General features: G+C 42.3%; 1 protein-coding gene across 10 annotated transcripts in view; it reads left to right on the forward strand.

Moving 5' to 3' along the window:
* The window catches only part of CELF4 (CUGBP Elav-like family member 4), a 674,752-nt gene that overhangs the window by 372,331 nt on the left and 276,347 nt on the right, over window positions 1-26,074 (forward strand). For all 10 annotated transcript variants that reach the window (XM_026039579.1, XM_026039573.1, XM_026039620.1 and 7 more), the window contains exon 3: window positions 11,509-11,557. In XM_026039579.1, the coding sequence (XP_025895364.1) occupies window positions 11,509-11,557 (49 nt within the window). The remainder of the gene's footprint in view (window positions 1-11,508; window positions 11,558-26,074) is intronic.

Consider the following 26,074-nt stretch of genomic DNA (forward strand, 5'->3'; position numbering starts at 1 on the left):
GCATTTTACAGCTTTACACTTCTGTAGGAATCATCTCTAATGGCCTCACAACAGCCCTGAAGGTAAAGATTGCCATCTAACCCCTTTTTCTGGGGAGGAACCATAGTGGGGGAGGAGATGGGAGGTTATAGTCTTGTGAAAAGTTCAAGGATGGATCTTTGCACACTCTGTGCTCGCAGTAAGTCAGGTTCAGACTTCCCAGACCACTCTCTTCCCTTACAGACACTTATATCAAGTGGCCATTTACTCCTTCCCTGGTCTCAGTATCATAGCRTACAGTGAGCTGAGTTTATTTATAATCATCTTTCCTTTTTAGGGGGGAGAAGGTGTAATGGACCACCAAAATCTTGCACTGTTATACTGGAGCACCTTGAATAACTGACTGCYTTTTGTAGTCGTGAGGGATTGATCTGCTGTGATTCAAGATGCTTTGGGGAATCGAACTGGCCTGATTTAAAATGTAGTGTCAGGACGTGTCCATTGTTGACAAAACTGCCTTAACCCAACAAGTTTCATTTTTCACTGTCAGGCTGGAAACACCCACAAGTTCTGCTGACCTCAGTCCTGTGGTCGGAGAGCAGATACCGAGGGTGGTCGTGCCTTGCACAGCAGCATTTCTGCCTAGGCCTGCAGTGTCCCCACGGGGCAACTGTGGCCTTTTCTGCAGYGAATGCAAGGATAAATGGATTTAGATTTGAACAGTATGCTATAAATGGAACAGAAATTATTGCTAAAAGTATCTTGGTAGCAAAACAAAGCAAAAAGGGCTTTTTGGAAAGCAGTGGTTCGTATTAAAAACAGACCTGTTGATCCCAAGTGATTGTAACTGCTATCATGAGAGAGTTCCTTTAGGTTATTTATTTCCCTGCTAAATAAACTGAATAGAGCGCTAAGTCCATCCATACAGAAGCCATGATGAAAAGTTTCTTGGGAAAGCTCTGAATCTTCTTGCTGTCTTGGAAAGAACACTGCAGAATTAGAGACAATGAGGAGAAATGGGAACTGGAATTGATATGAAATTGAAAAAGAAAGTGACAGGCTCAGGATCAGTATCCGTTATAAGCAAAGTACAGAGAGGGAAGCATCGACCTAAAACAGGGAAAAACAAATAATGCTTCCAATAATCAACATTGCCTATTGTAAAGCTGCATCCATCAGRAATTATCTTGAGCAGTCATGTATGATGTGATAATAAAAATAGGTTAGAGGTTTTATTTCCATGTGCTTGTTTTCCTTAAGCTCTATTCTGATCATCAATTGCTTTCTTTTCTTGTGGAACTAAAACTCTTGTTTAAAAATCACTTGTGTCCAAAAGCTGAGGATTTAAGAAAAGCACCGWATGCAAGAGGACTGGCGATAGCCTCAAAAGGTAGAAACTCTGGCAGTGCTTCCTAGCAGGTTGTGTTAGGATCCCCTAAATCACAGAATGGACAGGTAGTTTCTTTAAATGAGATATTCCAGAAAGTTGCACGGTTCTTCTCAGTAGGTACGGTTCCAATTTCTTTTATTTCTTATTTACACCATGTAACAGCATCTAACTCACATTGGGCAAAGTGAACGTTAAGTGTAGCCCAAATTTTCAAACACGCTCAACACCCAGCAGACCAGAATATTTTAATTATCTGTGTATTTGAGAACATTCTGCATTTGAAACAGAGGTTTCCTCAAGAGCTGTAATTCTTGCTCAGTTTCCCTCCCTGTGTCCTTTTAACTCTGAGTGTCACGTCCTGAAAATATTTCTGTGCTGTGAGTTTGGAGTGACGCTGCTAGAAAGCAGCAAGACTTGTTCTTCTCTGTGGTGGTTCAAACGTGTCAACTTTGCTTAGACGTGCTCCTGATCCGCGCCGAAGAATCAGACCCTGGGAGTTCAGACACATACTGTAAAAAGGTTAATGGCTAATGCTGCCGGAAAGTTTATGGCTGAACTTCTAGTGGCTCTGATCAACGCTCTGTCTTTAATCAAATGCCACAGCACACGAAAGAGGAGGAGGGAGGAAAACGCTGTCGAATGAGGTGTCTCTTCTTGATGAAGCCTCTCTGGTTTGTCTCCTCCAGCAYTGCCCAAGCTGAACAGGCTCTGCCAGCAAGTCAGGGGGGTGAGGTAGCATCCAAGTGAAACGCCAACGGGGGCGAGGGAGAAGGGAGTAAATAATGTGGAGCTATGGGCTGTGATGCCAGAGGTGGCTTGCTGATTCCGGCCACTAACAGATGTGGACAGGTGAACCTTTACACCAAATCAATCATCATATTTATTCTAATTGTATCGTAATAGTCCCCTAGGAGCTCAGTTCAAATGAGCTTGACATTATTAAAATTTTAATGCCCAGTTTTCATAGCTGAATGAATATTTAAAGGGTATGTCCYAGGCTTAAGTTATGATGATGAAGAAATTAATGGAATGTCTTGTTTAATGCTTTGGTACATGTTGACGCAGGGAAAAAAAAAAAAAAGAAGAAGAAGAAAAGAAAAAAAAGGGTGGTTATTCAGGGAGAGGAGGAAAGCAAAACTATGTTTGGGCATAATTAGACAGAGGAGGAAAGCATCAGCAAGGCATTAGTATCAGGCACCGCTCTTGCTGGACAGCCCTCAGCGGAGAGGGACTATTTCTCATTCCGGAGGGGGAAAGCGGGGTGCAGTCAGGGAGCAGACAGGGACCGGCCCCATGTGGGTGACAGGGCAGAGGCGAATCCCGAGGAGCCTCAGACCAGGGCGCTCTGTGGTGGGATGGGATGAACAGCCCTTGCTGGCTGGAACAGCACAGAAACCACCTTTGTTACCCGCGCGGGGTGTTTGTTTATTGTAAGTACCCAGATCAACTTTGAAGGATGGCATAATTAATCAGCGATACTCATCAGTCTGGTAATTACGCTGTAGATAATTGTCAAAACACAGGGCCAGCTGATACCGTTATACGTGGATGGGGGTGAGGGGTGGCTCCTTCCAGCTCGGAGGGCCTGGTTGGGAACAAGCAGGAAGCGGCACGGAGGAGCTGTCCAGGTTCCCCTGCTGAAGAGGAGGCCCCACACGCCTTGGGGCGGGATCAGGCYCTAGTTTGTGTTATACTGGAATATGCAAAGATCTCAAACTTTATTTTGTTTTTAAAATGTGCTTTTCCCAATTAGAGCAGTGTTTGGGAAGCTAAGRATTTTTGTTTTCTTTTTTGAAGGCTCTGCTAGTATTTTCCTGTTTGTGCTCACTTGTTCATTACTAYGAACACAGAGTAAGTTAAACCCCCCTCCAATATGTGTTTCCGCACTGTGAAAGAGGACCGAAGCAAAAGCTAGTGCTCTACAGAAGCCCTTCCACAGAAGGTTTTCTTTAAAAGGCCACTGTCAAGATTAAGATAATCTTATTTTTTTTTCCTTTGAGTCTTTCCTTGTTCATTTATTGGTTTGTGTGTTTGTGTCTTATTTTTTGCCAGCTCCTTCAGGAAGTGCAACCCTGATCCAGGGTATAGCTAAGAGGGTTATTTCTAGGCAAGGTTTTCACACATCTAATTTGAGGTGTGAATTCAAATCAGTTTAGACAAACCAGTGGAGAAGGTGGCACAGTTCTTGAGGATGGGGGTCGGGTGCAGTTTTGGGTGAGGGTTGTATTTTTATTTCCTGCTTGAATGAGGCTGATTTCACATTATCTCAAAGCAATAGACAATACCTCTACCCTGATGGCATTGAAGGGGGGGTACAGCTGTACCRCCCATACTGTGATAGTGGCATCTCTTGTAAGGGAAGTGCCTATGCCCTAGGAAAGCCATGGCTTCCCACGGGGAATAAATTTAAATCCAGCATTGCTGGTGTGCAGGATTGAGGTAAGAAACTGCTACYTTCTATCCTGCATCAAATGTACTCCGCAGATCAGCTACACTCTTAGGAGCGGGGAAGGTAGGGTAGGAAGAAGAGGGGAATAACATGTTCCTCTTGAAAGCAGCACCAGTGCTGGGGCACGTTCAGTTTGTGGCTCAGAGCASAGCCAGTACCAAGTTTCCTAGTACCAAGGAAATCACTGTTTGGAACTTTAATGCCCTGAATTCCTCCTTCCGTTCCTGGGGATACTGTGATTGAGTTCAACCCTGAGGCTATTTGCACATCTGTACCAGTGAGAGAGCTTTCAGTTCATGATTCTAGAAGTGTGTGAAAGTAGCTGGTTAATTTACACTGAATACGTAGTTGCTTGTTGAAAGGCACAGCCATGGAAAGCATTTCTCCATGGCCAAAAAGGCTGGCTGTGGTTCTTATCTTTGTGGACAGGCATGCAAAGTCACAAGTAGAGAAGGTCTAATCTTCTTGGATGGATGATGGCCAAGCTGTTTTTAAACTCAAAGCACCAAAGTCAATGGGAGCTTGGCCTTTCCTAAAGTCTGCAGAGTCAAGCCAAGCAACCATCAGTGGCAAYGGCAGTATTTGGGTCTTGCTTCAGAAGACAAGATAAAGCTTAKAAAATGAAGAGCACAGCAGGGAAGTGCCAACAGCCAGAGGTTATTGGCTCCGGATAAGGAACTGGCTAGAACATCTGTTCATCACTAAATAAGAGGGCAGAGGTTACGTCCGTAATGCCTGGAGGAGCACACCTGGCTCCCTGGCCTGCCTGCCTGGTCCATTCCCATCCACTCTGAAGATGCCTCTGGACTTTATGGAGTGGACCCAACATAAACAAAATCGTGACAGGCCCCATATGCAGATAACACCTTGTCCTCTCCCCTTCGCTGCACCTCCTCTCCAAGACAGCTAGTGAGCAGACTCCAAAGAGCAGCCTGGACGAGTTCCAGCTGCAGGCAGTGTTGGTGAGTAGCTGGGGAGACTCAGAGCAGATCAACATGGAAAGTAGTTGTGAGATAACCCAAATAAAAGCTCTGTGCTAAGCAAGTTTTAAACTAACCAGTTCAGGAACATATAACTGCACTGCCACAGCCAGCTGACTACATGTTGCAAAGCTCTAAATGCAAAGGGCTGAGGATCCTTGGTACCTGTTAATATCACTCAGATAAGCTCTGCATTGCTATCTTGATGCTGTTWCTTGTTAACCAGGATGGCCATTCCAAGGTTATCTTAGTTGTATTTATCTGGACTACTCTCACATGGCAGCAGCAAGGGACCAGAGTCAATGAGCAGAATGTCCCTTCCAGACTTGAACCTCCTTGCTCTCAGCATCCTCAGATAGATAGTTTTTTATATATAGGTTAGTATCACCAAAGAACCAGGGATGCTGCATGCCTAGATATACTTGCTGTATGGGCAGGGACTTCTCATGTGTAAAGGGGGTAGGAACTACGTGTACTTTTCCAAAGCTAAAAGTGTCTCCAAGTTCTGCATGTCCATGGCACACTCAGCTCTGTGTGCTGCCTCCATGAGTCAGCTTCCACCAGGCCCCCTTCTTTCCGAGGAAAGGAAGACCAAGTGCACAAGCCAGGCAAGAGCCTTGAGTGCAAATATGTGTCCATCTGGATGAGCTCTTGCAGGGCTAAGGACATAGTCTGTGTGTGGTGACACATCCTAGCAGGTGACATTAGACCAAGTCACCATCATTTATAATGTGTGGCTGCCCAGAGCTCTAGGCAGAGCTCCTCCTTGGCTCTCTGGCAAGCAGATTTGCATATGAAAAAATACTTGTAAGTTGTGAATACTCAAAAAAGAGTCCTTCTTTTTTTCCTTTCTCTAGTAAAAAAAGACTTATTGCAACCTGTTTTGTTCCTCTTTTGGTCCTCAAACCTGCAAGCTCTGTGCTCTCTCACAAAGTGCTGAGATCCGTCAGCCCTTTTACCCTTCCCCACTTCCTTTAAAAGCCAGAGGCATTGCGAGGTTGAGTCCCACATGTTCAGCTTCTCCAAGAGCAAACCAAAGGCTTCGTGGTAGTGCAGAGACTTTGTTTTGTTTTTAATAAGATCAAGTTAAGATAAGTTTCACCAAACTTGAGCCCAAACTATTTTGCAGGGAAGTTTTGGATTCCAAGCCATAGGCTTCTCTGCATGAACCTGAACTGAACTTAAGGCCCCTCTAGGTTCATCTATATACACAAGACAAGTGGAAAGATAAATCGATAGTTAGATGGATGGATTATAATGTGTTTTGTATGATATATAGAAAATACTCTCAGAGCGCAGGGATGGCCGGTAGCAATCATTCTCAGGGGTAGGCACCAGAGCATTGACTGATTTGTAAAGGTCAGACCCTTCAAGATATTTTTTCCATATCTCATAGCTTCCCATTTCAAGTCTTCTCATCTGTTTGAGTACATGTCTATGGCACACATCTTGTCAGGGAAAATGGTGGTAGAGAGGAATTAAGAGTCTGTGCAAGCCAGCTAAGAACTGGGATAGAGTCATTTCAGATGCAATTTTTTATCCCCAAGACAAGTCAGTATGTTTGTGGGTTCCCYTTTCCCTTTGAGAGAAAAAAGCAAAAAAAAGAAAAAACCCAGAAACAAACAAACAAAACCTTTCTAAAATGTTTCCTCCACCTGCTCTTTCTTTGATCCAACATGTTCTGTATCAGTTTGCAGTGCCAACATGCGGGTGTGCTTGTGCAGTCACACGGTGATGCCTGCAACTGCATCACTTACCTCTTTACCTACTGCAGCAGGTTTCTACTCGATGCATTACAGCTTCAGTATACCAATGCAGAAGACTCGCTGTGTAGCTAAGATGTGTTGAAGCAGCTTTCATGATTCTGTAACTTTCCCTGAAATTTCCCTGAGCTGAGGATTTGGGCCCTGAGTTTCTCTCTTTCTTCAGAGAGGAAGATTGCTTTGGATTCACTCTCATGGCTATCTAGTTTAGATCACTGTAATTCAATTATGTCACTCAGAATCAGGTACAGAGTGATTTACTTGAACTTTGCAATTACACACACACAATTCAATTGTAGGTGATTTTCTTGGCCTTTCCAACTTTGACACTAATATACTTTGCATTTCCTTAGGGCCTTCAATCAAACCAGATTTTGCTCAATGCTTTAAAATTTATGACCCACTCCTACAAGCACACATTCATGTCAATACCTTTACACATAAGTAGCTGTCTTGATTTCAGTGGGATTACTACTGTGTATAAGACAGGCCCACAAATGGTTGGCAGGAGCAGTAAAATGAAACTCTTCTTTGTGTGAGGGTGTTTTCTCTTTCTTTCTTTCTTTCTTTCTTTCTTTCTTTCTTTCTTTCTTTCTTTCTTTCTTTCTTTCTTTCTTTCTTTCTTTCTTTCTTTCTTTCTTTCTNTCTTTCTTTCTTTCTTTCTTTCTTTCTTTCTTTCTTTCTTTCTTTCTTTCTTTCTTTCTTTCTTTCTTTCTTTCTTTCTTTCTTTCTTTCTTTCTCTCTCTCTCTCTCTCTCTCTCTCTCTCTCTCTCTCTCTCTCTCTCTCTCTCTTTCTCTCTCTCTTTCTCTCTCTCTTTCTCTCTCTTTCTCTCTCTCTCTCTCCATAGACAAAGCTTTCTAACCGAGGAAATGGGGAATACCATATTTTCTGGAAATTTCAGGGTAGTTGTTTAATTGTAATCAGAACCAATTGTCTTTGGTCCTGATTAACATCTAAACTATGCCATGAGGTCACTAAGAACCACATGGCATTTTTAGGAGGTTAGCTGCCCTAGGATAAGGTTTTCTTCCATGARACAACCCTATATCACTGGCTACACAGATGCAGTAATCTTCATTTTATAGAAGACAAAGCTAAGAATAGGAAGCTAAGATGCAGTATGTCCAGATTCACCCAGAAAGCCATCATGGTGCTGGGAMTAKWCCCTTTTGGAGGTGTATAGCTCTACATACTCCAGCATAGCAGAGTGTCTCTGGACACAYGAGGAAACAGAGACAGTGAAGAACTCTTCTTTTTGCTCACAGCTTTTGATTGAAAGCCTTAATTAAAACACCCTGATCTTCTCTCAGAAAATGATGAAAGTTCTTAAGCCCTGTAAGGAGAGGTGGAAAGGCTCTCTTATTTTTGTTAGATAGATAAATGATCATTGTGGTCATTCCCCATAGTCTCATACATCACACAAGCTCTAGAATCTCTTTTTGTCAACTGGAGTGACTTGATCCTTAAGCACAAGCGGCAGATTAGCTCCAGCACAGCTCTGGATGAAGCAGATGGAATCTCTGCTGCCTTGGACATCATCTTCTTTACATCATGCTCTTCACACTAGTGCTGCTCTAGTGATCTTCAGTAGCCCCTTCCCCTTACCACCTTTTCTTCCTATCCCAAATCTTGTTGAAGCTATTCAGACTGTGTCTCTATTATTAATTATATATATTTTAGCTCTATCTTTGGCCATTCTCAAGACTCATAGAGCCTGGCTAGAAGATCTGGTTATACCAAAAACTAATGAAAGAGTGAGTGAGACTAGAAAGAAAGGGATAATAGGAACAGTGTGGGGAAGAAAGATGGAGATAGTGAGAAATCAGCTGTGTCTGGTTTCTATCCTTCTTTCCCAGGTGATCCTTCTACCTACCCTAAATTAATTTCAAAGCCAGAGGGAGCAGAAGACGGTTGGTGGGGGAGAAAACGGCAACCTCAGGAGAGAAAAAAACCCATCATGATGCAGAAAAGCGTCTGTCCCTTGTCTAATTCCTGAAGTGGCCTGTAGCTGATGGTGCTGAGAAAAATACAGCAGCAAGCTCTGACATTTCATTTCTGCAGAGAATTGAAAAAGGGCTTGCTGTAATTCATCGCTTCTTGTAACTCAAACCCTTTCTGACAGGAGTACCTGCGCTGTCTTTTAACAGTGGCACCACAGTGGCTGTAATTGGACATGAAAAATGATGTCGCATTTCTGGTTGCAGGGAGGACTGGGCTGGGGGTAGGTGGGGCAGGTGGCAAAGTGACATGGAAAGATGGCATTTGGCATCATCCAAATGGGGTTGGTTCAAGCAGAAAAAATGAAGGAAAAGCCAAAATGAAATGTACAAAGGGTAACAGGTAGCGCCTGTCCATAGCGTGCAGAAGTCGTGGTAAAGATGATGGAGATGAGGGTGCAAAGGATCCAAAAAAAAAAAAAAAAAAAAAAGAAAAGAAAAACCAAAAAGAGGCTACTGCTCCAGCTGCTGTTCTGAGAACCATGGCTTGGAGCATGAGCTCCCAGTTCCTCTGCAGTGAATCCCTGACAGTCCCCAGCTGGAGAATAAGGAGAGAGCTCAGAGCTGGGCAGCCCTCTGCATTCCCTGCTCCCGAGCAGGTATTCCCGGGCTAGGGAAGGTGCATCTATCCTCCTGCCATGTTATGTCCCTGCTCTGCCCTTCTTGCTCCCTGTGCTGGCTCCCTGCTCTCACAGTCTCTCTGTGAGAGAAAAAAAAAACACTTTCATAGATGGAGAGAGGAAACTTAATTATTTCCCTCTCAATGTTTCTCTCTATAATTGGTGTCTTTCATGTCAAGATGATCTCAATTTGTATTATGGGCTCCGTGCATGCAGCACTTTTTCTTTGGTCTATAAAGAAATTGTCAAGTGTATAAATCATAGTGTACATTAAATTACACTAGCCTTTTACTTATTAATTTCCCTGTTTTTTTTTTCTTCCTGTGTTCTGTTCTTTCCTTTTCTTATGTTTTCTCTTCTTTTCCTCTCATGCCCCTGTCTCAAAAAACAATGACCCACGTATTAGTCTGCTTTCATTTTGCTAAAGGGCCTGATGCTTCTGTCTACCTTTGTGTTAACGATCAGATCTAGCTCTTCACAAGTGGRGAGAGCTCTTCATAGCTTTCCCAAGGGTTGGATCCAAGATTTACTCATGTTTGGGAGGGATTTTCAGTTTGTCTTTAGCAGGCTTCAGCTCCTACACTTGAGTGCAGCAGTTTGAGTCAGACCATGGTATATGGATGTTGGCAACACCACCCTGCTCTAAACTCAACCCAAAGAGCAGTGGTTGAACACCTGGGGGAAATCAGAGCACACTAAATGGGTGCCTTTAACTCCAATAATCCAGGCATAGGAAGAACTAAGGTGGGGTTTRTTTTACATAGCAAATTCTAACCTTATTGCAAAGACTCAGGGAGCAGAACCTGGAGCCACTGAGCTCCAAGATAGATCTCTCATTTGATCCTTCTCTTTGAGTATGAATCTAACTGTAATCAGCTTATGGCTAAGTACATTTTCCTCTCTAGACAACAATGCAACAGGATCTGATAGACCCTCCATCATCTTAACCTACTTGTCAGGCACTTTGATAACTTTTTATTGCTAGACATGTGTGCAGAGCAATTAGAATGAATCTAGATGATTATGAAGTAGTTTAAAAAAAAAAGAAAAAAACTTGCTGCCTAACTGTCATTAGCCGGAAATAAGGAGGGGACAGAATCACCTCTGCTACTTTCAAAGGTAACAGAAACACTGGAGAAGCAGCATGGAGATGCTAAAAAACTAGYAGTAAAATATTTTGAGTAGTGTATAGGCAGTACTAACTGAGTACCAAGCACACCAGCTGGAAAGCTTGAGAGTCTCCTTATGAAGCTAGATGATCTAGCACTAATGTTTCCAGTGTTCTCATGTGCTTAGCATAGGRGAAGCAGCTTTATGAGGACAGTGCTGGACCCTGTCTTCTCAGTTGCTGTCTAATTTCAATAACATAGTAAACAAACCTTGTATCTGAAGCTTTCTAAACTTTGGAGGAGAGATCCAGGCTTCCAGACATGCCTRTTTCTCAGCTGTGACCTGATTATACTGGAATGTGAATGCCACACATATCCCATGGAAATCACCTTGACTGATTTAGCATGTTGTTATTTGTTTTCCTCAGCTTTATTAGCAGTAGCATCCAACCTCTGCCCACAAAATTAGAAAAAAGTTCAGAGAAGCATTTGAAGCCAGCACATACTGGCTCAGCACCCTCTAACTCTCCCAAAGCTTTAGGTAGACACACTGGCATTTCTTTACCCAAAAAAGGGTTCTTTAAAGTGATGGGGAGAAAAGATGATGATTCAGATCACCTGCATATGCTAGTCATGACCAGTCAAGAAGGTCATGGACATCAGCTGTCCCTTCTCCTGAGAGGGAGCATCTCTGGAGACAGTGATGGTCCCCAATGCTTTTGGGGCCCTCTAGTCTAGAGGGGCTAGRACTAGGGGGAGGACAGACATCCTCACAGCACAATGGCAAGCTTTTAACACTTGTACTCACTTTTCTGTCTTATTTTCACTATGCTAATCTCAAGAAACCTTTTCAATTAAATTTTCACTGAACCCGATGTTCTGACAAAGCATTTCTCTTCTGACACGGTAACGTTTCCAGAGGAAACTATTAGAAATTTAAAAAGTCATATTTAAAATTTCATGACCTGTACGAAATGAGTCAGATCCTTCACCCAGTGCCATTCCACAGAGTCCCTGTCAAGTGAATGGGGTGACACAGTAGCACCCTGTGTACGTGGTCGCTTCATTGCTTACTGATTGCTGACTGACTTTTTTTTACCCAGGAACTAAACCCTAATGCTAACTTAGATGCATTGTATACAAAAACAAATGAAAAAAAATTGAACATGAATATTTGATTCCACTGTTAATTGCATATGTCTCTCTGTTCTTCTTTGCAGATGAACAGACCAATCCAGGTGAAGCCAGCGGACAGCGAAAGCCGAGGAGGTAGTTGACTGCATTGCTTTCAGCCACAGTGCTAAGTATAATTGTTGTCTCTGGCTTCTCTCAGGCAATGTGCTGATCAATTAGTAACGTAATCACTGCCAAAGAAATTCCCTCTGCAGCAAAGATTCTCTTTATTAAATCTCCTTTACTTCGTCTCGCTTTCCTCATATTCAATTATTATTTGATTTTAAAAGGCAGGCAGGTGCCAGCGATTGCCTGGGAAACAAATAACTGCCTCGTTAAGAAGTGAAGCATCAGGCGCTGACTTAACAAAGTTTAACAGCAGTGACAGCAGCATAGGTTTTTCAGACCTATGTTAGGCTGGGCTGCCATGGTGTTTAATTTGGTTAGAACAAAGCAAGTATTTTATCGTTTTTCTGACTGTGTTGTTTCTGCTTAAACTGAAGCAGCTCTGCTTTGAGAAGCAGCACATTTTGAGATAWGCTGGTGCAAAACAACCTGCTATCTAGATAAACCTATTGTGGAAGCCAAGGCTTCTCTCAGTCCAAGGGARTTATTCAGGAATTGCACAGGTGTAGCTGAAATTAGGAGCTGGCCTTGTGCTTTTCCATCCCTCAGTGACCAGCAATTGCCAGCACTAAGATGTTTCCTCAAAGAGGGGTTTCTACCAGAACTGGTTTGGTGATACGTTACCATGCTTTACAAAGAGGAGCCTGTTTGTCAGATCAAGCACGGAGCTGAGAAAGTGTGAGATGGTCAATTATGCAGGACAAGTTGTCCTTCTGTTTTCTGATACCTATGTGTGTGTATGTATGTACATGCACATATATTTGTGTGTAAAATGTATATGTGTGTGTGTGTGTGTGTACATATATATATAAGAACAGTACTTCCTTGCTAATCTCGTCTTTTGAGAGAAGCTTTTGCCCATATATTCRGTAAGAACATTAGCGCTTATATATCATACAAGTGTGGGAGTGGATTTTGTCATTTATTAATGATCTTGCTCTTAGACATGTGAAAACTCTTTAATCTCCACTATGGACTCTTCCTCATTTATGTGACTAGTATCTTTGTGTTGGCATTAATGAAAATCTCTAGCAACAACTATTTAAAAGGAGTAAAATGCCTCCCAGACAAAAGGAGCTGAAATTGTTTTCGTTTTCAGTTGAAAGATTTGGATTCCAGAGGCTTTGGCTGCATCAGTGTGAGGCTGAAACTCTCCAGTGACTCAAGTCATTGGAAGACTTTGTACATAGCTCATAGTTAAAGAGTTGGTGTTACGGAGTGGTGAAACCAGCAGGTTGACAGAGGTTTTATAAGGAAGGGCTGTGGTGCAGTGTAATTGCAGATTAGAGGAAGAGCTGAACCCTGGAGAAATGCCAGAAAACTCAGGGATAAATATTGTGCTTTTGGAGTCCCTGTAAAGTAAATTCAGGGGAAGGTGGCCAGTGGTGTGCAAAGGGTGTTTGACAGGCCCTGCAAAGGCAAGGTCTACTGCCAAGGGTCACAGCACGTTTCTAACCTCTGACAAAGGCTTGTCAAGTTGTGCAGCATTGGCCCATGCGTTTTAGCAGAACCAGGGCAATTTACCCACTTTCCCTTCCCGTCTGAAGGTGTGGCCCTGTGTGTGGGCAGGAGCCSGTGAAATGTGGGCAGTTGTCCGGGATGCTTTCTGTGGGGGGAAGGGAAGGCAAGGCACATCYGCACATTCCTGTAGAGCTCCTGCCCACAGTGAGAGTGAAGGGAGGGCCTTTTGTCTATTTAATTAGAGATACCAAAAAATAATAATTAGTCTGGCCAGTTTGCCTAGTGTGCCTATAGGCTATGTAGCTCCCAATCACTCTTTTYTTTTAATGCAAATCACTAATAGTGAGCACATGCCTGGCTTTCTGGGAAGGGCTTTTGAGCTCCTTTGCTAAGAGCAGCTGCTTTCAGGAGGGGGCGTTCGCCCTGCAAAGGGCTCCAGTGGTTGTTTTATTCCATGTTGCTGTCACACCAGTGGTTCCCTCCCCAGTGCGTTTTAGCTAATTATCCCCCCAACACACACAGGCCTCTCCTTTTGTCACCCTCTACCTCAGTATTGCCGCTCTCCATGGTGAGGATAAAGCAGGGGCCAAGCTGGCCACGTTCATCATTGGCGTGAAAGGCACGTCCTGCTAATTCCCCACTGAGGAGCTGCTTATGGGCTGGAGATGCTTCAGAGCGGCATGACTCAAGGGCAACTATGGGAGAAAAGAACAATTGGCACCCAAGGGAGGCATTGTGTGAAAACCAGCTTCTTGGCGAGCCACGGGTACAGCAGGCAAGCAGAATGCTAAAAAGCAGGCAGCCTATCTTAGGAGCACATCAAAAGGCTTCATTAGGGCTGCGAGGTAAAGGTCAGCTTCAACAACAAAGAAACTTAAGTTGTGGCTTATTATACACCCATGTACTGGAGGGGATGTGAGGGGAAAAAGGGGAGATTAAGCAGCTTCTGTAGCAGCAAAAGTCTTCAAATGGTGCGATGTCCACACTGGGTGTGACCCTCTCTTTGGGCTCATGGAGAACTATTGTGGCCAGGTCAAAATATAACAGAGGGACTGCAGTGCTGTTGAACAGCTGAGTAGCTTGCAAGAAGGGTTTTGCTGTAAAGGGTTGGTGGTCTTCCTGAGGAACTGCGATAGATGGTGTTTTATAGAGGGACAAACATGCACACTTGCTAAAACACAAATCCTGAATATTTCTCAGAAGCTTATCCAAGAACCTGAAGCTGATGGGAATCCCAAAGTTACAGAATTTACAAATATATATATATATATGAATATATATTTTCAGTATCTTTTCCTGTGACTGGAGTCTAAAATTTCATGGCCTTTAAACTCTCCTGTGTCTTGATGTCTTGATTCCCAGTTGAACCAAAAGCTGGAGTGTCAGCATTTATTCTGTGAGTGAGAGAATTTACACAATTAGGCAATCTAGATTTAGCGAAGAATTCAAAATGCTGCTTGGAACAAATTACACTTGACCCAACAAAGTGGAAATTCTGARTACCCTTTATTAGTTTTGCTGTTCTTATTATTTCGTTTGTTAATCCCCATATTGGACTAGGAGCAAGACAAAGAGTGCAATCCTTTTCAATAAAAACTGGCATTATTTACATTTGCTTAATCTCACAGGAACTAGACATGAATGTATTTTCAGTACATTTCTCTTGGGAAGCAGTCTAAATTAATGGAAAAATTTAGCATCTTGCATTCGTGTCTGTTTGTGCATATGTATGTGTGAGTGTACTCAAATGTCGAGGTGCTGTATTGTGCTATTCTTTCTATCAAATGCTTCATGAAGCTTGCAGGAAGGCCAGAATCCTCTGCCATTTTATAGATACTTTGTCACAAGTAGAATTGATAGAACATGGTAAAAACACACAAATACACACACATAAAAAATCCAATTAAAAAAAAATCAAATTGGATCTCCTAAATAGAGCTAATTTCAGACCTTTGGGTTGACCTTTGGGTTATGCACATATTAGCTCTACCCCATAGAAATCATTTTGCTATAGATTGGGTGGTCCAATATGTTTCTAGGGAGGTAAGCTATAATTCCGTACTAAATTCCAAATAGAAATCAGAAAATCCCAATTGAATTTATATTATTTTCATATTGTTGTTGATTTTTACTGGTTCCTTATCCCATATTCAGTTCTAGAAATAGTCAGGAGACATCAGTTCTGCAAACTCAGTGAAAGATTTCAAGCCTGTGCTGTGCTTTGGGGCCAAAGTTTGGAGCCATTCCCTATTTTAGCCACACTACCTCTTGCTAGGCAGCTCTTGCTGCGGCTGGCAGGGCTAACCTGTGATAAACACAGCCCCTAGATCCCATGGCTTGTACTGGAAGGAACATCTTTTAAAGGGAAAAGAGTCTCCTGCTACTTCAGTTGTGCTCTGTTAGTGCTGCTTGACTGCGCCATTGCTTTCCACATGTCTCTCCAAGGAGTGGCGAAGGGCCTTGAGGGAAGACGGACTAAGAAGCCTGTAGCGCCTACCTCAACYCAGCACTAATGTCTCTGCCAAGAAACACTTCAGGGAGATGGCTGAGCTCTCTGGGAGAAATAGAGAATTTTGGGGGCGATACAAAATAAAGAGCCAAATTCCTAAGTAGTTCAGAGGTGAAAGGCTACGGTGTCCTCTGGAGAGAGAGTTGAGCAATTTGCAGGAGAGCCTCTAGCTCACTGCCTTAGTGCTTTGGACATGCAAGACGTGTGTGTGTGTGTGTGTGTGTGTGTGTGTGTGTGTGTGTGTGTGTGTGTGTGTGTGAGAAAATCTGTGTGTTTTGGGGGATAGCATGTGCTCTTATTTTCTGTCTGCAGCTTGAGGGACAGGGGGACAGTTGCTGGAAGATTTGGGCTGTTACATTTCAACTGACTTGCATCGTTTCTGTACATGCAGGCTCTGAACTTGTCTGTTTGGTTATGGTTTATTCCAGTTTCAGAGCAAAGTAGTCAAGTAGTCATTTACAATAAACATCAGCAACACTATGGTGCTTTACTCGCAGACTATGATTTATTTATTTTTATTCCCTGCCATCAGCTTAGAAGGTGATGATGGGGCCAGAATGGCCTTCTCACTCTTTTTAAGTCCTGTTTTCCATTTGGGGGGAACAAAAAAGTCTGGATCTTTTTCTTTTCGCTCAGAACATCTCTCTCTCACGAGCAGTCCTCTGCTGCTGGCAGTTTAGCTGTGGCAAACTCAGGCCCAACCAACTCTTCCACATTTAACTAATTACAGTTTTGTGACTAGCACTGGCAGCCAAACTATCTCAGGAACTTTCCCGGCTAAATACCAGCCAGATCCAGGCCCATTTTGATGCCAAACCTAGGCAAGATTGGTTGCCTTCAGCATAGTGTGGCTTTGCTTTGACATAGCAGTGCCATGTGGAATGACATCCTTGTGCGTTCCTGTCTTCTGCTCAGACGTGCTAGTTGTCCACTGGAGAGGCAACGAAGAGAATGGAGAGTAAGTCAGGAGATGGCAGCCGGGCAGTGCCCAGCACCTCTCCGTCCGCACTGCTGCGAGTTAGGCTTTGCCCACATTTGGGAAGTGCCCGTGCCATGAGTTTGCATGTGTCGACATTGCACCTTCCTTCTCGCTCTCTCTTCATCTCTGAGCCTTTCTTGGCCTTCCTGACACTTCAGGCTCCGTGGAAGCCATTTTATGAGCAATTCCCCATATCTTCTGCCAGGCTTTCTTAAACGCCTCCCCCCCAGAAGCTGGAGAGCAGTCTGTGGAAGTGTCCAGGTGGTGATCCATACCACGTACCTTTACGTGGTCTGCCCAGCCCTTTCTTCAGTTTCTTATCTCTTCTTTTATGGTTCTCACACCTCTGCAGCTGGAGCAGATTGAAGGCACAGGCCAATACAACGAGGAGACAGTTATTGCTGTCCTTTCTCACAGGGTCCAAGCTAATTTCCCTCCACAAGCAYCTCCAGAGGCCCATTTATTCTTTCAAAATCACTGTGAGCCCAGTAAGACTTGCCTATTCTTTTCTATCTCGAGTAAAGAAAGGCCCTGAGGGGCGCTTGTCAAGGTCACGCAGCACATCAGTCTGCCAGCCTTCGCTGTGACCATTGCACTTCCCAGGATAACACTACTAGCTGGATGCTGTTCTTTTGAGAACAGTCATCTTCACATTTTATAAGATCTGGAATCAAGATTTCTGGAAGATACTTTAACTCTATGGACAAATCTTTTACCAAACTTGAGACCTCACTTTCCCCTTTCCTTCTCCCCCTGCCCACAACAAGATGTCTCTCCCTATTTATGTTTCACTGCAGTTTGAAAGGAGGTTTCAAACTCTAAGCTCGCTCCTATTCCTAAGTCTCATGCATCTCTTTGTCCTGACATTAGCCCCAAACCCAATTAATAGGTTGTTTTTCTAATTTCAAGAGGAAGGAAAGAAAATTCCACCACCTAAATCCGAATATCCCCTCTCCGTTAATTGTATATTCAATATCAAACAGTACAATGGTGCTGAGTTGCAGTATCATTGTGAGATGAAAAAGGAGAAAGGATGACTGTTTAAAAATARTCTAATATTCTGTTAAAAAACCCACTGGGAGAAGACAAGATGAACTTATGAGTCAAAGCAGGAAAGAAGAAAAAGCAAGAACCTAAAGAGAAGATCTTGATATTATGCTGGGAGGCAGACTTCTTGCCTCAGGCTGGGAAGGTGTTGCCACAGTCTTTGAAGGACAGAGCTCAGTTTTAGAWCCCTTTGGGTCTAAATGATCTTCTATCTAAATGACCTCTATCCTGAGTGGTGGAGGCTTCTACAGCAATGCCCAAAGACACTGGATTCAAAGGAAATCTGTCCATTACTTTTTGTTTCAAGTCCAAACATCTGTTAAACTCTGTAGTGTTTTTCCCTTATCTCTAGTATAAACTGATTAGGAAACAGCATTTTAGTGTTTATGGAAATCTTTTCTAGCTTTGCCTCTTCATGGTAGTGATTAAAGTCAAGTAGAGATCAAAATCTCCTGGTTTATTGTAGAAAATTGGGACTGCATGATCATACCTGAGGGTTGACACCCTGTTGTCCTTGCTGAGGCATATTTTTCAGGCATGCAGCATGAACTGACACTGTTGTATACAGATAAAAATGTTAATTCAAAATAACCCTGAATAGCTTCATTCATGYTCTCTCCTGTCCGGTAGAACTTAATTCTGGGGGATAGAAAAAGCTCCGGCAGATCCTAGTGTGTAGTGTTTTATATTCTGTAGCATAATGAGCTCCCATCCAGATTCACCTGCTCAAAGAGCATAAGGGACATCAAACTTTTGTTCACRTCTGCCCTTTCCATCGTGATTGAAAGTGATGGAAAGTTGCCCATCAGTATGAACTGGAAAAGATCCACGGAACATTGTGTTCTAGCAAATGTCCTAAGGACATTTTAAAACCGAGTTTTAAGGGAATAAAAGRAAAACATACTGCAAATTTTTCATAAAGCATCTGTAACCTAATAGTTCACTGACAAGAAGGCACAAAGTCTAGAACAGAGTCTGGAGAGAGGCTGGGTAGCTCACCACGTTGAGGTTTTGCTATGAGTTTTCTTTTTTCCTGAGCTACCGTATGACCTTTAAACAATTATGCAACTTGTTTTGAGTCCCTTTTTCTTCTCATCCATCCTGCATGGCCTGCCTATGTTGGGTTGTGCTTCTGTTTGCTTGCTTTTTGTGGCTCACACATTTGGAATTCGTATGTCAGGCTGATAGCACCATATGGTTAAGACACCGGTGAAAGCCTTTAGGTCTGTCTCAAATGGTGTATATGGGATTACAATCCAGTGCAGTGAGTGAACAGTGCTTTAGAATGCAGCGTGAGGGTGCCCCTTGCACTGCATAGGGATGTTTGGCACATTAGCAACAACAGAACAAAAATGGAGGAAATGGTGGGAGAAGAGAAGTGGAGAAAATCTGAAGTGTAATCCTATAAGAAAAAAACTTCCACCACTGTAAATACAGCTGAACCTTCTAGGTGAACTTGGGGACACATTACAATCCTAGTATCTTTCTTTAATGCAAAGGTTGCTTGTCGATGGGTTTTTATACAGCATTAATAATACATTTATAGATATGCTCCACAATTAATTTGCAAAGCATTTATGGCCCTGAACAGTTAGAATGCATTATGATAATCACTCCTTATGCATTGACTTTATTGTAAAGGTTTTGCTGATCATTATAATTGGCTTTGTTATTACACAGGGATATAATAACGCCTCTCTGTGTAGTAGTTTATAGCACATCAATAGCAAATGCATTCCCTTTATTGGAAGCAATGTGCATTTTATTAGAATATAGCTGAATAAGTGCAATCCATGTAGACAAATGAAGTTTCTAATGAACTGGTTCACAAAAGAGTCGAAATAACAAGTCATTTATTATGTATTTTTCTATTGACGAACTTGTAGTTATGGTTACATGGGCCTTTCTTCAAAAATGTTTTGTTGTTCTCTTGGAGAAATATTTTTGGGGACAGGCAAAGAACAGGCTGTTTTCTGACTTGTGCTCAAGAAAGTGAGGGTGGCTGATGCTCCTACCGTAGAGATTTCACTTGATTTTTAAGATTTTTCTGAGCTTCTTCCTTGTGAGTTAAGGTGAACACAYATAGAAATGTTACCACACTGAGTCCAAGCGTTGCTCCTGGATGGAGTTTGCCTTATGCACAGTCCCCAGACATCACCTATACAGTGAGCAATGATAGTTAGGTGGTTAGATTAGACTTTCTGTTGTCCACATTCCTGATTTGTGTGGGTGTATATATTTTACTTAGTAAAAGAAAAAAAAAAAAAAAAGCCTGTAGTCTGTATATAGTCTGTATTATAATTAATTTTTTAAAAAACCAAATACCCAGATATCCAGAGTTTTTCTTCTGCTGCCATTGTTAGTCTAGGTCTGAGTTTGAGTTCTATCTGGCAATGAATAGTGTTTAAACACATATGGTGTGTGTATATGTATGTTTACATACCTATATTTATATATACACCGAATTCATGCATATTGATTTATTCATCTAACACCATCTGTAATCCATGTCAGTCAAGTGCTTAATCACTTTTAAACCCCTGGTCCTAGGTAAATAAATATATTGTTGCCAGATCTGGTACAATTCAGACAATTAAACTGCTGCCTAAGGTGCTGCCTGCGTAGGAGCTGGTGCCAGGATTGGGCACGTAGTGCTATGTACCTCTTTCTTCGTGACTGTCTCTTATTGCCTGGCTACGGAGACCTTTGACACCTGCATAATCCCAGATCTTTAGGAAAGTGAGTTTTAGTGTGATGTGGGAACTAGGAAATTCTTGGACTATGGTTGGTACTCCCGGCTGTTTGCACAGAGAAGTTAGAGTTGAGCAATTTAGACTGAGACCAGCTGAGCCCTGCAGTGTCGATGGTGAGCCCCCTGCTCTCTGTCTGGGAGCTTCACCAAGAAGGCTCATCCTCTGCCTGCTCAGATCCCAGATTATAGTATCACAGCTTGCAAGAAGTTTTGAGACTCAGAAAATATTGCAGGTCAAGAAAGCTTTTCTTTGTGGCATAAACTGCACGTTCCARCTGCTATAAATGTTTTGCAGTATGTCGGTGAACCCTATTCTGTAGGAAGAAAATCCCTATGTTGACAATTTAGCTTTCTGAGTAAACTAGATGCAATGTTTTTACCCAGAAATTGGGTGTTTGAAGAGCCTTTGACTTGGGGCTAAAATACATTTTAACAAGGCTCTCTGCCACTAACTTTGAAATGTTGTTTGTGGCAGGAGTTACCTCACCTGACTTTAGGTCCTAAATATTAGGCGTGTAGTCTAAGTCCTGTAGACTCCCTCTATGAGCAGTGGAGGGAAAGACGTATCTCCAAACCGTCATTCATCCCATCCTAAGACAGGTGGGTTAAGCGGTCCTCTGAGGTTCTCCCTATTAACTCCATTTTAGTTATCTCATGTTTAGACATCTGCAGAAAGGTAAGATAAATCACCTCACTTTCTGCATGCCACCAGTCTCTCTATCTTGAGAATGAGACCTGACTCTTTGTTTAACCTTAGTTAACATTTATGAACAAAAAGTGCAATTCAGTCTATAAAATTTGTGGACTGTATGAGATGCTGAGTCTTTGCCCTAAAAAGGAAAAGCATCTTTCTTCATTAATGAGTTTATTTAATAAGCTCAGGTGGACAATAGGAGAGATTGCATCCCAATCAGCCTGAACAATAAAGATAATCTGATGAGTTTTAATTCTTTTTAAAGGCAATTTCGATTTTCATTTTTATATTTCAGTTTGCTGCTGCTCCCATTCTCACTGCAGGAAGTGAACTCAAATAAAAAAGTTCAAATTAAAAGTAGTGCCTAAAATCAGTGCCTGTAAAATGTGTTTTCATAATTAAGAAAAATATTTTTAATCTTTAAAATCAGGCTATTTTGGAATGTGTCATGGAAAATAAATATAGTCCATTGTAATATCATTTGTAGAGAAGTAATTTTCAAAGCAGCGCTACACGGAAACATTATCCCCAAGGGAGGATAAAGAGTTGGCTTCATTTAGTGCGGGACTGTTTCCTTTCTTTTTGATTTTAAGGGAGGTGTTGTAGCCTGATCCTGCACAGAGGAAGAGAAATCTCTAGTYCAGAAAGTAGACCGCAACTTGGAAGACTAAGGCTTAGCTTCTTGCCTTGTCACAGATTTTCTCCTTGACCTTGGAGAGGTTACTTGGAATCAGGCTAAAATTCTCATTCCATTTCTACCTAGTGACTAATAATATAATTGAAGATCTAAATATTATGATGATGATAATAATAATAATAATAATAATAATAACAACAACAACAACAATGTGTATATTGTTATTATAAAAACATTAATTATAATAAATATATTTATTATAGCAATACAATGTTATTGTTATTAACATTGCTAATATTAATTTATTTAATATGTATTTAATATTAATTTATTTAATATTAATATATTTAAAATTGGCATAGCAGCTTGCTCTGATGCCATTTTTTCCCTATAGAATAGCATTGATGCTACAAGGCTACATGCTATAAAGATTATTTCTCTAATCATTAGTTCCACCGAAGTAACTTGGTTGGATAAATAGAGATACTCAAGTGTCAAATGTGTTTCACTGCTCTAATCTCACATAAAGTCAATGGGCCTTGGGTGTCTAAATACTCCCTTTGAAAATCTCCCCCAAATAATGATGTTCTTCCAGATAGGTTGAGCCACCTTTGTAGGGTTGATTCCTCTTCCTTTTACAGTGCTGTCAAATCAGGCTCCTTCGCCCAGGAATCAGGGCTCTCTGTGGGAACTGTCCTGGGAGGTGCCCCAGCCAAGATGCCAGGGCAGGTTCATTTCATAAAACATGTTGAGACTGACCAGTGAACAGGACTAGAACAGTGTAAGAAATAAGGAATAAATAACTCACAGGTATTAGTGAATCCCTCATTGAAAGGATGCTTTCTGCTCTGTCTGACCTGGTGTGTACCAAGTCACAGCTAGTACAATTCTTTCTGCTTGTGAACTGCCATATGAATGGTAATTAGTTCACCCAAATCTTTTTTTATCCGTCTCTTGAGTCACTGATGAATGACCAATGCATTGATTATAAACCACAAAATACTGACACTTCTAAGCAGCCATCCAATTAACATGACATTATATTGCTGCAATATGAGATACATTGGATGAGGGGTTTTTTTGTCTATTTTTTTTCCAGATGACTATGACTATTATTATTACGAGTAGCTAATGAAGAAGAAGGGTGGGAGAATGGGCCAGAACCTCAGGCAAGGGGGAATGAAAATAGTGTGAGTTTAATGACTTTAGAGATTGGACTGAACCAAAGCAGTCTCTCCACTCCCTCGATCAGGAATCTAATTATTTACTCTCTATCTTGCGGCACTGCTTAAGAGACCCACTTGTGAACCATGACACCAGGTGCACTGTGTGCAGAACAAAAGGAGGACTTCTTTTCCTCAAGAACTTGCTCCCTAAAGATAAGACCAGGTGCAGTATGTGGATGCTGATCTCTTGTATAACTTATTTCCAGAACAAGCCCTGCGCTGGTTTGCACAAGTGGGAGTTGAACGAATGCATGAGGCCAGAGGCTGTGGGTTTAGGCTGTACATGGGGAAAGGAAACATTAAGGACATCTTTCAGGCAAAATTCCTTTGAGGGACCCATCCTCTGATACAGAGCAAGTGGCATCCTGAGTAACATCTGTCGGTGTTCACCTTCATACCAGGGACACATTTCTGACAAGGACCCTCCTCTTGCCCATGTGCACTACGTGCTTCTGGTTGCTGTGTTTGATCTCAGTGCAGATGACACAGATGTCTACAGGGTATAAGATGTCTGGGTGGGAAAGAAAATGTGCTTCAACAGCCCATGTGGGGCAGATTTCACCCAAGAGCGAGCCTGTCCTGCCTCTGAGCTGCTCTCTCTGTGGGAGGAAGGCCCATGGGTACAGGGGAGAAACACAGAAAGAAATACCAGGACCTGTGGTCCCTGAATACCAGCAGTGTCTTTATCCGGAACTCTTCTGAGGGACTGCAGCTGCCTGGAGCAAAAAAGGGGTCTAATATCTTGTATCACAACAGAAATTCAAATCCCGATGCAAGTGTAGTTTGCAATTCGCAATGAGCTGAATTTATCTCTCTGTGTGATCCAACAAGTGTCTCTGGCATTACAGGCAATGCTAGACCGTTTTTGAAGTTGGGACGTTGAGAGGAAAGGCCAGAACACTGAAGCACCAACCATTCTTCTGGTGTTTCTGGGTAGACTGAAAGGAAATGAATAGGTTTTAGATCTAGAATAAATTGTTAGATCTCATTTAACCTCTTGCATAAACTGACTGTAAAATTTCACCCAGATGTTCTGTGCTGAGTCTCCTGACTTGCATTCGACTGAAGAATAAAGAAATTTAGTCAGAGAATGGCTCTTTTGAGGCTTCAGCACAACTTTGATATCAAACAGATTGGAATGTGCAGACATGAACTTTCTGAAAAGCTTTTAATCATTTTGAAAATGAGTTCAATAAGTTAAGACACATTATTGTTACACATGATTATGTGTAACAGAGATGGTAGGATATATTTTTCTAATAGTATTTTGGACAGAAATTTGCTTTTTTTGACATAAATATACCCGCCCTCCTTCACAAAACCACCTGGAGCAACATTTTCCATATTTTACTAAAGAGTCCCTAGGAAGGGCACAGCAGGGAGATAATCCTGAAGCTGAACAGGTGAAAAGTCTTCATTGTGGCCACGGACACAATGGAATTCATTCTGAGCATTGAGAGGGCAGCTTCCTGGAAAGTGGATATTCACATGCAAAGGAAGCAATTTGCATGACTCCTTCTGCATAATCCCCAATGGGCAGCGCAGCCATTTGCCCCTTACTCCATTTCCATATCAACACAAATGTTTTTGTAGCTTTCTAAGCTTGCTGAGTGCAGAGGAGGTGAGATATACCCAAGGCCTCTGAGGCTGTTGTGCTCCCCCCTATCAGCCTCATCTGCCTTAGCCAGGTTCTCCATAGCCATCTATATGTGTCCTTTAGGTGGACTACGCTGTAGGGCAATAGGATTTCCATGGGGAAATAATCAGGAGAGAGAAAAAAAGCCCCCCATTTTGAAGACATTAGTAACATGCTGACCTTGAACAACATTGCAAGCCTTCACTCTCCCTTTAAAGCAATCTATCCATTCTTACAGGGAAAAAACTTGTAGCTAAGGACTGAAATCAGCAGTGGATCATAATGCTGGCTGTGCTATTCAGTTGCCCTGCTGTATCTAGGATCCATTTATTGCTAGCTTTTTTCTCTGTCTTGAATCTGAAAAAAGAAGTGACCAGGCTGGCAGTGACATGTGATTAATAGATTGCACCTTTAGAAAAGAGTTAGCAGAAGGAGATTAGCATTGCAGCCTATTATTTATTAATTAAATGCAGACACCCTATTTATACCAATGCTGATGACATTAGTTCATGTCCATGCTTTGGGACTGCATTATCCATCCGGTCTCCTAGCATAGTAATGATTGCCATTAAGCTAGAGGATGTTGCTGAGCTCCTTCTGTCACTCTCTCTGTTATGAGCAGCAAAGAACAGCCCAAAAGTTAGAGACGACCTAAAACTTTGTGTTTAACTACCTGCTCTGTCGCTAGCAGCAGCCTGGGTTACCTTCRCAATCTCTCTTGGCCTCTTTCATCCATCACCCTCTGCTTGGGACCCAGGGAGATGCGTGTTTCCTTATACCTCAGGGTGCTGGGGAGGTTAAGCGGGCAAGGCGGTGTGCTGAGTGAGACCTTTCGCACAGCTCAGAGGATTGCACAGATAGGACTGCATTAGCGGGCAGATGTGTGCCTGCTGTTGCTGTTTTAATAAGCAGTGTAGGACAGAGCTATCATTAGTGTTGTTTGTCACATTTAGCAGTGCGAAGAATAGAATATCAAACTTGGYGTGACCCGTGAAGTGACTTTGCATTTTTATAAGCTAGTTCCCTTACCTACCAGGTCCAAAGGAAGACCTTGAGGCCAGTGTGAGTCTTCTTCCACCCATTAAAAGAAAGATAAAATCCTAGTCCCCRGAATAGTGTCTTAATACCAACGCTGCCATGTAAGCAATTGCTTTTGCTGTCAGGAGGACTCTCTGCAGCCRAGGCAAGCAGTCTCGTGTTGAACAGAAGGTAAGGTTTCCTCTCCACTTTGTGAAAATTCATAAATCTCCAGAGGTAGAGAGATGACATCTGAAACCAGTGTGTACTCATGAAAGTATTTAGGATTTGGTCCAAAGCCTACTGAGGCTTCATTGGCCTTTGGACCAAGGCCTACGTAGAAAATTTGCTTGATTCCCTTCAAACGCTCTCTTACCATCAGTTTGGTGTTTGCTTGTTTGGATTTTCTTCAGTAATCATGTTCCCTCTTTTAAAGCCAAACATTTTACAAGCCAGCAATTAAAAGCAAATATTTAAGATTCTTTCAGCATCATCTCTGCCATGATACAATCAGAGTGCATGCAAAAAT

The sequence above is a fragment of the Nothoprocta perdicaria genome, unplaced genomic scaffold, assembly GCF_003342845.1.
Source record: "Nothoprocta perdicaria isolate Ctin4 unplaced genomic scaffold, notPer1 scaffold_10, whole genome shotgun sequence".
NCBI classification, from domain to species: Eukaryota; Metazoa; Chordata; class Aves; order Tinamiformes; family Tinamidae; genus Nothoprocta; species Nothoprocta perdicaria.